The 14,529-nt window shown below is 34.3% G+C and overlaps 1 protein-coding gene across 1 annotated transcript in view; it reads left to right on the forward strand.

The window, feature by feature from the left end:
• Positions 1–14,529, forward strand: part of LOC119190092 — a 104,365-nt gene that overhangs the window by 25,985 nt on the left and 63,851 nt on the right. The window contains exon 2 of the mRNA XM_037441147.1: positions 1,392–1,573. Within this exon, the coding sequence (XP_037297044.1) occupies positions 1,392–1,573 (182 nt within the window). The remainder of the gene's footprint in view (positions 1–1,391; positions 1,574–14,529) is intronic.

Consider the following 14,529-nt stretch of genomic DNA (forward strand, 5'->3'; position numbering starts at 1 on the left):
ATTTGGAGTTATCGTTCATCATTAAACGTAATAAAGCTGGCTAATGGATATTTCTAATTATGATAATTGTTTATGGTAAATTCTAATGCATAAAGAACCAATATTGAATTAAAAATGATTATTAATTTAAGTGAATTTATGGTTTGATAAAATTTATTATCTATGCACATGACTATTCTTAAATGACTTACGACGTACTTCAAAAGACAATGAAGACGATGTAGTCGAAAACTGTGCACTTACACACAAACGTGCGCCTAGAAAATGCGACGAGACAGCGCGTATCAAAAACACCGTCTGCATAAGCCCGACGTTAGATGCAAATTATTATACAACTTAATTATGGGATAAGCTATACCGCTAGACTGATGGTTAAATCACTGTCCATAAAGAGTCTGAACAGAATTTGGAATTACATATTACTTCTATGAACTCAATACAGCGGTTATTCTGACTTTTTAATGTTAAGTAGTCACTCCATTCATCCAACCCCATGTTGATATAGACTTATCCCATTTCGCCTTACCTATTTAGTTTGGTATATGACCAGCTACAGATTTGCCATCATTAGGGACATCTATTCCCACTAAAATCGTATAAAATATACAAAATCTTCCTCGTTGGCAGAATAAAGACCAAAACTACCCCCCAATGTATGTTGCCTCGACAAAAAAGTAAATAAAAATGTAATAACAAATTCAATTTGAGCGGTAAAATAAAACAAAACGTGACCAGCCACAGACGAGTATTCTAAGCAAACAGCGCTCGACCCCCTCCAGGCTCAGTATTCACTTCACACGTACGAGAATACAATAATTCGAACGTGTCCAAACGATTTGTCGCACTGCAGCCACGCTTTGGAAAGATTTCAATTTCCACGCTTTGATGTTTTGCTTATTCTGCGAGTATTGCACTCTCTTCATAAATATTTTGACATATAATTTGCTTTTCCTATGAAAGGCAATGTGCAGATAAATTTTAGGTTCAGAACTCGCGAGATAGCTCAATACTTATAAGTTACTTATGGAGTAGATTTACGTTTAGACTGGTGACCTTAACCTATTATCACCGACGTCAGAAAATCCAGAATATTTGTGGATATGATCATTTAGAAAAAAGGGTAGGGATTAGGAAGGGATAGGTTTTTGTTGGACACCTCGAAATTTTGCTGATCCCAACGTATTTTAAGATCAAACCTGTGACAATGGTTTCAACCTGATTGATTTAGTCCGTAATCCATTGAAGACGTTGTTACTCACTATAATTTTGGCTGTACCTCACAAATGCTACTAACGTCGTTTAATAATAGTCGAAATTCAAGATGAATTCTGAAATAATTCTATATAAATTTTATTCGAGTACGTCATTAATAGCTTCCTTTCTATTCCCAGGGGATTCTCAGTAGTGGCTCCAGAGGTCGCTGTGCCTGGAAAGACGACAGCTGTACTAGTGACCCTTCATGGCAGAGCTGGTGATGAAACTCTGGATCCACTGAACGTCACCGTCAGGTTGGAGACTCAAGATGATGACAACGATGTCAAACTGCTGACTACTGCCAGCCAGATGATTACTGGTAAGTTTGATGAAATAGATATTTAGTGAAAGGAACATGAATTGAATGTAGACGTATAGGCAAAAAAGGATGTACGATAACTAAAAATTTTAGCAATATCTTGGATTGTTGAGAAACACAGAAATCCCTAAAAAATGAACATTCGATAGACAACAATATTTCAATAATTTTTGAATTGCATTAAAAATTGTACCCTCATTACCGATTATACCTTTTGACAACTGTAGCAAGCAGCAAAAGTAGACTTCAAACGGGAGTATAATTTATCTAAAAAGTCGCCTGATTGGCGTTCCTTAAATAGTTGCTACAAACATTGCTGTAACGAGAAAAGTTACTATTTATTACAAACTGGAAACATTTGGAGACTAGTAAAAGAATGACACTAAAAACTGTTTAGCAACTGAAATACCTCTTATGTTACTAACTGCTTATCTTCTGTCAAATCAATTTCAACACACATCAAATCAAATAAATGATATAAAAAAGCCTCTAATACAATTTCAAAACTCCTCCATCCGGCGAATCGCGCTCCAGATTCGAGTTATTACTACCGTAGTAAAAATCTCATTTCGTGCGCCCAGACGGCACCATTGAAAACTCGACTTATTTCCAAACAGACAAACTGTGTTCAAAATGCACGTAATAGGAAGAATATTTCCTTGCAAGTATCGAGGGTTGTTCGCCAAGAAGCTATGCAAAGCCTTTGAAGATAAATTGTGTATTTTGTGAAGTGGTGAGTTTTCGAAATTGCGAAGTCATCTGAAGATGCCGTTATATTGTTACAGATATTTATTGTTTCCTATATGTAGTTTAAGGCGTCGACGTGTTTTACGAGATCATCAATTTCTGTTCTGTTCGTAGACTTTCCAATTTATATTGATGTATTCAGATAGTGGTGTAGCGGAGTTTTAGAATTATGAATACAGTATATTCATATTGTAAGTCACTGCAGTGAGTAGACTGTTGTCTTCCAATTTAAAGTATTTTGAAGGTAGTGTAATTATGAGGTTTAAAAATTCATTTCTATAAATTATGAACGCATTTCAGTGACATCTGTGGATACTGACTACATCGATATCTTTCACCTTTCTCTATTCCAATAGAAAAACAAAATATTACAACTACATTTAATAGTATATTGAGAAATTTTAAGGATTTTTATTATTAGTTTCTGGGTGTAGGTACGTACTTATAATGTGCCCCTCCACCTTTATTTTTATATACATGATATAATATGTGCAAACAGTTGTGTGTAATGTGTTGTTTCATTGTTTTTAATCTATAAGTGTTATGCTTTTTCTGTAGTTTTCCAAATAAAGTAAAATAACAAAATATGTTAGTTGTTCAATGTTTTGAATATTGTCATAGTTTGTCAGACACTTATCATCAGGCAAGCTATTAGCTCGTCTCTACATACTTTTATATAAGAGTATAAACTAGTGAAAAATTGGCAATATCTACGGGTTGTTAACTCAATCGTTAAGTGACACGCATTGCGACTGCACAACAATTTTTATATCACAAGTCGTTAAAGTAAGATCATATCAACTCACTCAAGTTTTAATACGAAAACTTTTATATAACGATTGTATACTACGAGCTAGCGGGAGTATAAATAGATGTTATTTTTGCAACTATTTTTAGGTAACAACTGTGGTGGAGGTGGGAATCCGAATGAATAACAATTTATGATGTCTCCGGGAATCATAAGATATTTCCGGTATACGAAACTTCCGGAGCGTTATTCTACCAATATATAATAGTTACTTCCCCCAAGTTTGCCTGAGTGAAGAGATATAATATAAATTATATTGCTGTAATGACAAACAGTTTTTTCTTTTTTGTATTTCATTTATCCAAAGTAAAGGAAATGCACTTAAACGTAGAGAAACTTTAAAAAAAATTTGGTGGGAATCAATTTTGGTCTAATGACGTTAATTAAATACGTTTAAATCAAAACTATTTACTACGTCACGGGAAGAGCAGGGTTGGACGCTCACCTGCAAGATGTATGGATGACTTGATAAAGGTTACGGGAACACGCTGGAGTAGACCAATTTTGCTAGATCGTTCTATTTTTAGGAGGGGAGGTCTATATTCAGCAATGGACTTCACGTGGCTGATGATGTTGATGAAAAGTAGTGAAAGAATAGGATATTATGAGACTAAAGTACCTATCAAGGTAACAAGTTAGTACAACGTCTCTTAAATACCAAACAAATTTCCAAACATCTTTTTAGACGTTCTTGAAATATCAAATTTCCAATCATTGATTCTAGGCTAAAACTAATTCAATAATTAATGTAATTATGAGCTGGTATAACAAAAATAAGAATATATATATTTAATAAAAGGAAAAAAATAAACAATTGTCTTGTTTGTCTGCCTCTCCTTAATAAGTAACGTTCGTGACAAAGTTCAGTTAGTAGGGCTGACGTGCAAATATAAAGAGTAGTAATTTTGCGCCATTCGCCGTGTCGTTTGTTAACTGCTATGATATTTAATGTTTGTAGGTGGGTAAGCTTGTTGAAATGTTGCTGGTTGCTTCCTAACTTAACTCTTCAGTCTTATGTCAGAGTCCTTTGATGTTAAAAAAACTAAATACCTATCGAGATAATCTAGGGCCTTTTAGAAAGCCTAAGACTCTTTACTGTCTGATACTGTAAGTCTAGATTAGACATATTTGTTCTTATATCATTGCGCTATATTTCTTAGCTTTTTGGCCAAAAAAGCGCCCGACTCTAATTATACCGTTTCGAGACTAGAAAAAGGAGGTTTCTTAAATAAAATATTTTTATTGAAGAATATGAATGGTTTTAAGAGAAAGAACAATATTATTGAAACAAAAATAATTTATTTCTGCATTTTCTTTATAAAGCAAATAATCAAAATCAATTTATAAAAATCCGACAATCATTTATTCACTGAATTCCATATTCGAAAAGAAATACAATTCTGATGACGTATCCGATCTAGCCAGCATGAAATTAAACGCGGCAACCGTCACGGTGAAACAATCTCGGGCGGCACATTCATCCACGTCGAGATAGCCGTCACTGCACCGGCACGGTTTTGTTATTACCCTCGGACTAACTTTTTAAATTCTATGCTCTTTACTGGTATATTGTCACGTTTTTTCACCGAAGTAGGTTAATAAACGGCTAGTTCCTTTTTTAAAAAGGTTGGTTGCATAATGGATATTGTTTTTCTTTTTTATAGTGGCCAGTAATATTATGATTTATTAATATCATTAGACGAATAACATTTTAATACAATGATCTTTACTATAAAATAATGTATCTCACTGTTGAGCAAGTCTCCCTCTGTTTAGATCATGAGTGACCTTGTCTATAGGACCTTATATTTCAATAAAACATATCCTACAATTAACCTCGTTAATAATTACCATTAAATTATATTTATTATGCACGCTAAATTGTACGTTACGTACATCACACCAAAGCGCTACATTAGTTTCATCATCTGAATCATTACCCTGATTAGCGTCTAGTTTGTGGAACAGATTTTCATAGCATGTTCGCATTCAGAGACGCTTTACCTTAACTAGGTTAGGCTGAATCTAGATACGGAGCGTCCTACATTGCGTTTTACGTTGCAAAGCTTTATGGAACCACATTGTATACGAGGTTAATGGTATCAAAACAATATAATCTTATCTTAGTAATATTATGAATAATAAAGTTTGCGAAAATGTCTATTACATTCTGCATCAAATGTAGTAGATATAAGAATATATTATTATGTGCTAATTGGTCAAATGTTTATTTGAGAACATATTTAATACTATAAGGAGAGAGCCTGGATTAGACTCTCACCTTGGACAATATGTGAGAAAAGTCACTTTTTATAAAAGCCTTGTAAATATATAAGGTCATTTTAACATTTCAATAATAAATCAAACTGCATAGTCGCCTTTACCTCTGCTTACATTATACCAAATAGTAAAGAAGAACGAGAAAGTAAATTAGTACTTTCTGAATTTTTGATAATTTTGTATTTTAGTGGGAATATGGCATGTGCGTGTATAGTGTGTGTGTGTGTATATGCGACGAATTCTCTTAGAGTAGCAGTAGTGGATTAGGGTGCGTAAAATTAAAACTACTTTTTATAGATATTTGTTCAAAACTTAAACATTTTTTATCTTACATCTACGATTCGAGTAACTTAATTTAAAGTGTTATTTTGAAGACGATAAGTATGTGGTTTCATTAAATAACGCATTGCCAAAATGATCTTGTATAACAGGGAATGAAAACATACATAGTAAACATCAGATTTGATAATAAATATTAAATACAAACCACTAATAACGCCGTCTAGTAATATTGTAACTGCAATCGTGAATATTCCACATGTATTAATTTGTATTTATTATCTGTGGCCACTCCCTCACTAAAAAAAAATACTATGTAAGTAAAAGGCCTAATATCTTTTTAAATTATATTTGTCACACTGTACATAGTTCATATAAAATAATAATACGATTAAACAAGTAAGTGAAGTTCTCATCAAGCATTCGGAAATCAGTGTTAATAGCTCAAAGGGATCGCCTATCCCCTCAAAGATATCGGATCTTGCCTTAATGAATCGTTTTGGCTGGATGCTAGTGATGGAGGAATGTCGATGTTAATACTGCAGGATATTGATATTAAGTTTGGTTATAATTTTAGTACGATAAATTTAAACATTATTCCATAATGTTATGTTTCCTTTCTATTACTTTCATATTGAATAGTTATAAGAATGTATTTTATTAATTTAGAACGGAAAATATAATTCAATCAAAAATGAGTAAATAATTAAACATGTTTAAAGTCAAGTAAAAAGGAATCAACAATGATATTTTTAATCACCAGTTTCTTTGCCTAATCGACTGGAATTTTGATGTTCCTTCTTAGCCATTATACCTTCTTTTAATAAAACTATTAACGACATATATTAGCCATCTACTTAACAAGTTTACTGTCAGGTATAACAGAACTTACAGCGTTAAAATAAATAATATTACATAAAAAAAATCTTATAACTTAATTCATCAATAAAGATATGCTTTTGAACACTCATCACCTAAAAAGTAAAGTTCTTTAGCACATGGATAACCCTGATAAATAATTATCTAAAATCAGACCGTTTGCAGCTAAACCTCATTTGCAACATAAACATTTCAAGATAACCGTCAGGTGTTAATGGTACAAAGCTGCTAATTTTGTCTCAAAGAAATCCGATTGCCCCTCGCCTAGCTGAATTTAACGAACCATGCAGTCGGCATCTGCGCCGTCTCATCAGATGAAACGGAAAAATTAGATCTCGCACTACGTAAAAGGAAAGCGTTCCTGTTAGTCACCTCGTTATGTTGGTAGGATTATGTTTGTTTTTTTATGTTAAGGGAAGCGTGGTGTGGTTGATTGTGGCATGTATGCCTGGCTGATGTTCTTGTTTATTAATTATCGTTTTGTTATGTGCTTGTTGTGATTGTGCTATGAAGTTTGGTGGATAGCCGTTTTAAATAAACAATCCCAATCTCAATCTTTAATCCATTCCGATAATGAATCCAACCAACCAAATAGATTTAAGTATTTTGTTTTTATAATTATTATGTAATTTTGCTTATTACAAATAAATATTTTCTTTCTATTTTCTTTCAATCAAAATGACTCAGTTGTAAACATGTCAAAAAAATCTAATTGGAACATTTTTGGATTAGAACGAAAATAGGGATTGCGATCGTTTATTGAAAATGGCGGTTAGTTTTTCACTATCAGGGTAGTTATTAAGATTTTAGATTTTAAATTCATGACACATGATATGGTCTGTTAATAAAAGTCCCTAAATTCTTATTTATGTATTTTGCCACTTTGATTTTAGATATTAATATAGACACATCTTAGTTTTTGCGCCCTAGGCATTGCCGACGTCCATAGTCGCTGGTGACCATTTACCATCATATGGACCGTCACCTCGTCAGCCTTTAGAAGCAATAAAAACCGTCATATAGGCCCATATAAAAAAATTGAATACCAAATCATTTTCAATTCTCTTTCAAAATCCAAAACTGCGTTTTCACTGCAAATAGAAGACTCGATTAAATCCACAATGACGGTAACAACACTGTTCTAATTGACTCCGAGCCCCAAGTGAGAGGGACATTAACATACAGAGAGTCAGGGGTCCCTAATTTCAAATGAAAATATTTCACTGATTACTGCGAAATATTTTTTTTTCGGAGCTAGTCAATTGGCATTGTTATTCCTTTGTCACGTAAATTCTGTATTTTGATATCCGAATTGCAGATAAAGTTTTAAATTAAATAAGCGATGGATTTCGACTCTTTTTTATTGTATGACATTTTTTATCTTGATTTATTGTGACGTCATTTTTTTTTGTGACTGGCTTGATGGCGTAGTTGTACTGCATGCGCGTTACGACAGCGCTTCGAGGTCCTGGGTTCGAATCCCGGGTCGGGCAAAGTGATGATGATTTGGGTTTTTCTGCTCAGTGTCAGCCCGGAGTTAAGAATTTGTGCCCGATACGGCGATAGGCTCGCCTTCTATCACCCTATCACATCATGGGACGAAACACACATGGCGAAGAGTGGGAGCGCTGGTTGCGCCTCTGCATACGCCTTCGGAGATAAATGCGTGATGTGCGTGTGTGTGTGTCAAATTATTCTTACTACAATAAGATTATAACTCATATAGAACTATGTTAAATTGTGAAACTGCAAAGTGCAACAAACACAAAAATTTTAATGTATCTATGCATAAAATGTCTTTATTTGTTCAATCGAGTGGAAAAACGTAATAAATAATGATAACTATAATAAACGATCATGAAAAGTCATAACTCATTTACCGCGTAAGAAATAACCAGCGGAGGATATAAACAAACGCTAAACAATAAAAACAGAGCGGACGATAATCCGCTCTGCATGATTCTCGGGCTAAAATAGGCTTTCATAACTTTCATTCATTCAATCCAATCGTTTCCTGTATTCAGTGGATGCCTTTGAATTCAAACTCTGGTTGTTTGTGCCTCGGTACAAAGCCAATCTCTCAGTCTATGCAAAAGACTTGTCCTGAACAAAATATTATTGTATATTGTTACTTTGTGCTTTGATATTTTTGTGTCGCCTTGAATAAGAATTGGGACTTGAAATTTTATTCCCCTAATTTATGCTGACACCTTCAATGAGATTTATGGTGTTTGAGGGGTCGGGGAACGAAATTTGAAGAAGTTATGTTGTTGTTATTGCTTGATTGTTATTTTAAATGGATAAATTAATAGTTTTTGTTCAGTACACTATTTCAAGAAGTGTAATACATTGCATTTCGATTCTCAACACGCGTTACAGTCAACTATAAAATGTTATTACCGATAAAATAATATATCTATTAAAACATCGTTAAACATACCAAGAAGTATTGAAATAAAATTATTTTTCGGATTTTATCGCGTTGTTTTATATTATAATATATTCTTCCGACGTTTCGAAGGCCTTGCAGGCTCAATGGTCACAGGGGGGTCCGAGGAACACCTCATTAAATTCGACTTTCTAAACGACCAATAAGTCGTCTGAAAAGTCGAATTTACAATATCACCATAATTTTTCAATGTCTAACATTGCATAAACATATAAAATCATTATACCAAGACGTAATAAAAAAACATTTTCCCCAAATCCACAAAACGCAACCCAAACATTTGCGGTCGACCAAACCCTTTGCAGACAAGCTGAAAGTAGCTTTTCAATTTATATTCAATACTCGAGTACTTTTTGTGCAATGTGCAAAATCTTGCTGAAATGTAGTAAATAAAATTCCCCTCGAACGTACCAATTTTCCGCGGCACAGACGGATTCGTGTTGTATTTTCCAATGAAATCTTGGCACCAGTTGTAGAGTGGGCAATATTTTTCACCCTAAGAGTTGCGTCACTTCAATGTCAATAGGGGACGAAATATTTTGTATTGATCAAAGGCGAAACGTCGTGGCGAGGAAGTGTGAAATTTCCACTTGTGCAAAACGTTTAAAAAAGGTTTATCGAAGGACTGTTAAGTGGGTTTTGGGACAAGTATTAGAAACTAGGATTCGCTCGTGGCTTTACTCGCTTGTTTTTTCAAGCTTCGTAGACCCCTATGTTCCTTAATGTTCGAAATGTCTTCCTGTTTCCCTGTATAAGCTAAAAAGGGATTCGCTACGCAAAATTTCAGCGTTCTAGGCTGCATGTTGATGAGTTCGTGAAACTTTGGATTGTTCTTTTTAAATATAGATATCGCAATGGGAACACCTAGTCATACAATCTCTTCAAGAGGTAAAAACATCGAAAACCATCTCCAATGGTATTGAAATTCACAGGCAAACCTTAGAAAAAAAAAATGATTATTTGCAAGTATTCGGAATCACAGAATCTTCAGCTTTTCCATGATTTACGTGTACAAAACGTGAGGAAATCCACAAAAATTGTTTTTACATTTTGGCTGAAACAACGAAATAAGAAAATATCGCAGTGTTTTAATATGACTGTCTCCGTTTTAATATTATGATCTTCATAATACTGTCGTCGCCTCGCTGAGATTCCATTCTCGACAAGTTATGTATCGCTGTATTAACTCCTTTATATTATCTCTCATACGAATATTAAAATACATTTGATAGTTATATTTTGGCGCTCCAAAGAGTTTCTTGCGACATTGATTGGTCTACGAGTAAACGAGTCTAGTAAGATGATGGTTTAAAAGTAAATAATGAAAATAAATTTTTAATGTTCTATTTGTTCTGACATTAAATACTACATCAAACATTTTCTTTAGTAATTTATTTTTGTTTATCTTATATACCTTATAGTGTACCTTATATACAGAGAAGTATACGGGCGGACTTAATACCAAATTTTCTACCAGTCGACCTTATGATGGTGTAAGGATAAACAAGGCAGGTATATTTATGTATCTATAAATAGTTAAATAAATATATTATAGCTTATTATAGTATTGAATAATTCGTTAACATTAAACTTAAACAATCTTCATTTCTGAAAATCTGTAGGTAATTTCTTGCTATATATACAGAAATTAGTTCTAATAAAATAAAGCATAATTCTCAGCTGGTAAAACGAACTGGTCCGCCCCGTGACCACGAAGGCTGCAGTCTTCGACACGTTAGGAGAAAACTGTAATACAAGAATCCGCGATAAAATCCGTAAAATAATTTTATTTCAATAGTAAAACAAAGTCAAATAAATAGAATGCATATACAATCTCTGGATATAACGTAGCACGAAACGTATAAATCCAGTTTATCTGAATTGAGACGTTAATAAACTGAAGATAAGCTTTATATTTCAGACGCTGAGCTTTAAAACTAAATATACTTTACTGGACGAGAAATTTTAAATTTCATTTTATTTTGTTTACCATTTTCCTCGGTGGTGTAGTTGTACGGTAAGACTGTAGTGCTGAGGTCTCGGGTTCAATTCCCGGGTGGGGCAAAGTGATATTGGATTTTTCTATTCAGTCCTGAAGTTTGGAGTTTGTGCAGGATTTCGAGATAGGCTCAGCCGTTATCTCATCATGGAACGTAAATACACATGTCAGAAAGTGACTGCGCCAATTATGCCTCTGCCTACCCCTTCCGGTATTTGATTTATATATTTTATTTATGTTTGTAGCATATCAGAGTTTAAGATAACTTACGTCACGCCTTCTACCTTATGACATGCCAATATAGGGTCAGCTGGACACATTTATTTAAGCGTATTGTAAAATGAACATGGCATAGTTCTATTTTCTGATCTTAATCCCCTCTCGAAGATAAAGATGTCAACTCCTAATAACTAGTAACTACATTGGCTACAAGTTCTTGAGACCAGCACACAGTTGCTTGGTGACAGGAATAGATACGGATAGATCCTCTACCTACAACACATATTAAGCCAATAATTAACTTTGAAAAAACAATACTTGATATAAGCTTAATAATAAATATTCCATACATTGAATGATATTATATTTATTTAATTATTTATTGTACACATCTACAAGAAGAAAACCACATACCTCCTTATTCATAGACGTTTTTTTATCTAAGGACGGAGCATTGCTGTGATAACAAGTCTGTTTCTTAGCTTTGTTTATCTGATGGCTTGCTGTTTGTTCAGTTTTGTTTATCTGACAACCTACTAGATTCAAGTTGTATCTCAATATTAGTCAATCACAACAGCACTATATCTACGCACCGCGAAGGCTGCCATGCCGTCAGCACTGAGAAACAGATTTGTTATCACAGCAATGCTCCGTCCTTAGATAAAAACGCCTACGAATAAGGGGGTTAGTATATTCACTTATAATTAATAGAGTACTGTAGAGTTGATTGTGTATTTGATGTAATGTATGGGAGTCGCAACTCTAGCTATAATGAAACTCCAAAGATGGCACTGTATATATTGTATATTTCAAAACTCCAGAGTACGTTTAATACACAGAGGCGTACTTAGATGGTAATAGTAACAAATCGTAAGACGTACTAATTAAACAAAGACGCGCGTTGCTTTTATACGGGAGGTATGGTGTGACACAGCGTTCTCGCACAACTACGCACGTGCACTTACATAGCTGCGCAAGTGTGTGTGTCCCAACACCATTCCCCCCTTTTACAAAAAAATAACGCAACGCATAAAATCAATTTTATAAAAAGAAGTAACTACACATAAGTACAATAAAAACAATATGTGACGAGTACAAATTCATCGCTGACTAATAATAACGCTAGACACTGGACACTGATGCTGTTGTTGAACATTGCGATAAGTTCGACGCGTCAACAGGATACAGCTCGTATTACGCGTAGCTGTCTGCAGGTGGCGAGGTATTTGTTTTCGTTGCAGCGATTGATACCTCTTTTCTTAACCACTTTTTAACTTTGCGTCGACATTGCAACCACACTGCAGTAACTAACACGATGACTAGCAGTGATGCTGTGACGATCAATGTTATGTTAAATTGATTAACTTGCGTTTCAACTGCGCTATTCTGGGCTATAACTACTTCTTCTTTGCTATAAGTTTTGCCCATTGTTACGATTATTCGTAAAGTGTGGATTGTCCGCGAGGTCTATAACGTATGAAGTTATAGCGCTATAAATGCTTCTTATACCTTATGACAATGTCCAAGTAAGCAAATAAAATGTTACAAATAATTTAAAATCTAGGTCATCGTTACGCAGTTTGTTCGCGATGGGTAACATTTGACAAAGCAATTTGTTTTAAAATAATTCAAAGTTATAACGTTAATATTATAAAAGACATAAAATGTGTACAAAAACTGTCCATCGCGAACGCTTTGCTGATCGAGCAGAAACATGAGCAGGCATGTGCTCGACTCGATACCGTGCGTTGTTTACGATCTGATGCAATAGTAATGATTCGAAGAATTGTTTTGCACATGATAAATTTTGTAAAATATAAACACTGTGTATATGAACAAAAGAAAAAAAAATGTAAGAATAAAGTAAAAATATGTAAAAAATGTATATGCTTATATATAATGTGAGTCCTAATGAATCCATAAATCTTACAGGAATATTGATTACTCGACCACTTGTAGTAATATGTTGTTGCCTGTCCGGAGGTTGTGCCAAAAAATAGATGTTATAACTTCCTTGGGCATGTGTCGTCGCTCACCTTCTGCGGTGCTAAGGTGGCCTCAATCCGGATGAACCAGGCGCGAGGTTCATCTACCCAGAAGTCAGGAATACGCGCCTGAACGGATACTCCCAGTAGATCCGTTTCTTTTGTCTGTGTATTTGGAGCTTTGTTGCCATCTTGAAGATCACGTCGGGTGAATCACGTCTTGTGTATCGCGTCGGATGAATCACGTCTTGTGTATCGCGTCGGATGAATCACGTTTTGTGTATCGCTTCGGATGAATCACGTCTTGTGTATCGCGTCGGATGAATCACGTCTTGTGTATCGCGTCGGATGAATCACGTCGGATGAATCACGTCGGGGTCACCAATGTAGAGTTGTCTGAGTTTTTGATGTAATGTATGGGAGTCGCAACTCTAGCTATAATGAAACTCCAAAGATGGCACTGTATATATTGTATATTTCAAAACTCCAGAGTACGTTTAATACACAGAGGCGTACTTAGATGGTAATAGTAACAAATCGTAAGACGTACTAATTAAACAAAGACGCGCGTTGCTTTTATACGGGAGGTATGGTGTGACACAGCGTTCTCGCACAACTACGCACGTGCACTTACATAGCTGCGCAAGTGTGTGTGTCCCAACAAGTACAATTGGCGGTTTTATCCCTCGAGGCAATATCTTACAGACTACCATATAGCATGGATATTGATATAGTAAGAGTTTCAACAAGATTTAAAACCATAACTATTTCAAAACATAACATAAATGCAACTAGAGCGCCATCTATTGTGTTTTTTTTTCATCTACATGAGAAACGACGTCGTGCACTGGAACCGGGTTTAGAAGTATTCCCTGCAGCCCATAAGATTAATGACAGCCTTGTAAATGCGGGAAATGTTTGCATCCTTTATATATGCACGAATTCTCATAGCATGGGCAGTGCGACGGTGAATATAATTTTTTGATTCAAAACTTTTGTAACAAAAAAAAACATAAAAAATAGGGCAATGAAAAAAAAAGATTTACTTTTCGTAAGGGTTATTAAAAATAAATGATAGTAATATATGTTATATATAATTGCCATGCGAATATTTATATATAATAAATAAATATAGAAGATCTTTTTTTTTGTCGCTTAAAATCATATGATTTTAGGAAAATAATTATATTATAGTACATAAAAATATTAAGAGCAGTACATTACCTCTGGCATTAAGTCCGCCACTAAATGTTTTGTATGAAATGCAATAAAAAAAAAAAAAAAACAAATAAATTACGACAACAAAAAAAT

The sequence above is a fragment of the Manduca sexta genome, chromosome 21, assembly GCF_014839805.1.
Source record: "Manduca sexta isolate Smith_Timp_Sample1 chromosome 21, JHU_Msex_v1.0, whole genome shotgun sequence".
NCBI lineage: Eukaryota > Metazoa > Arthropoda > Insecta > Lepidoptera > Sphingidae > Manduca > Manduca sexta.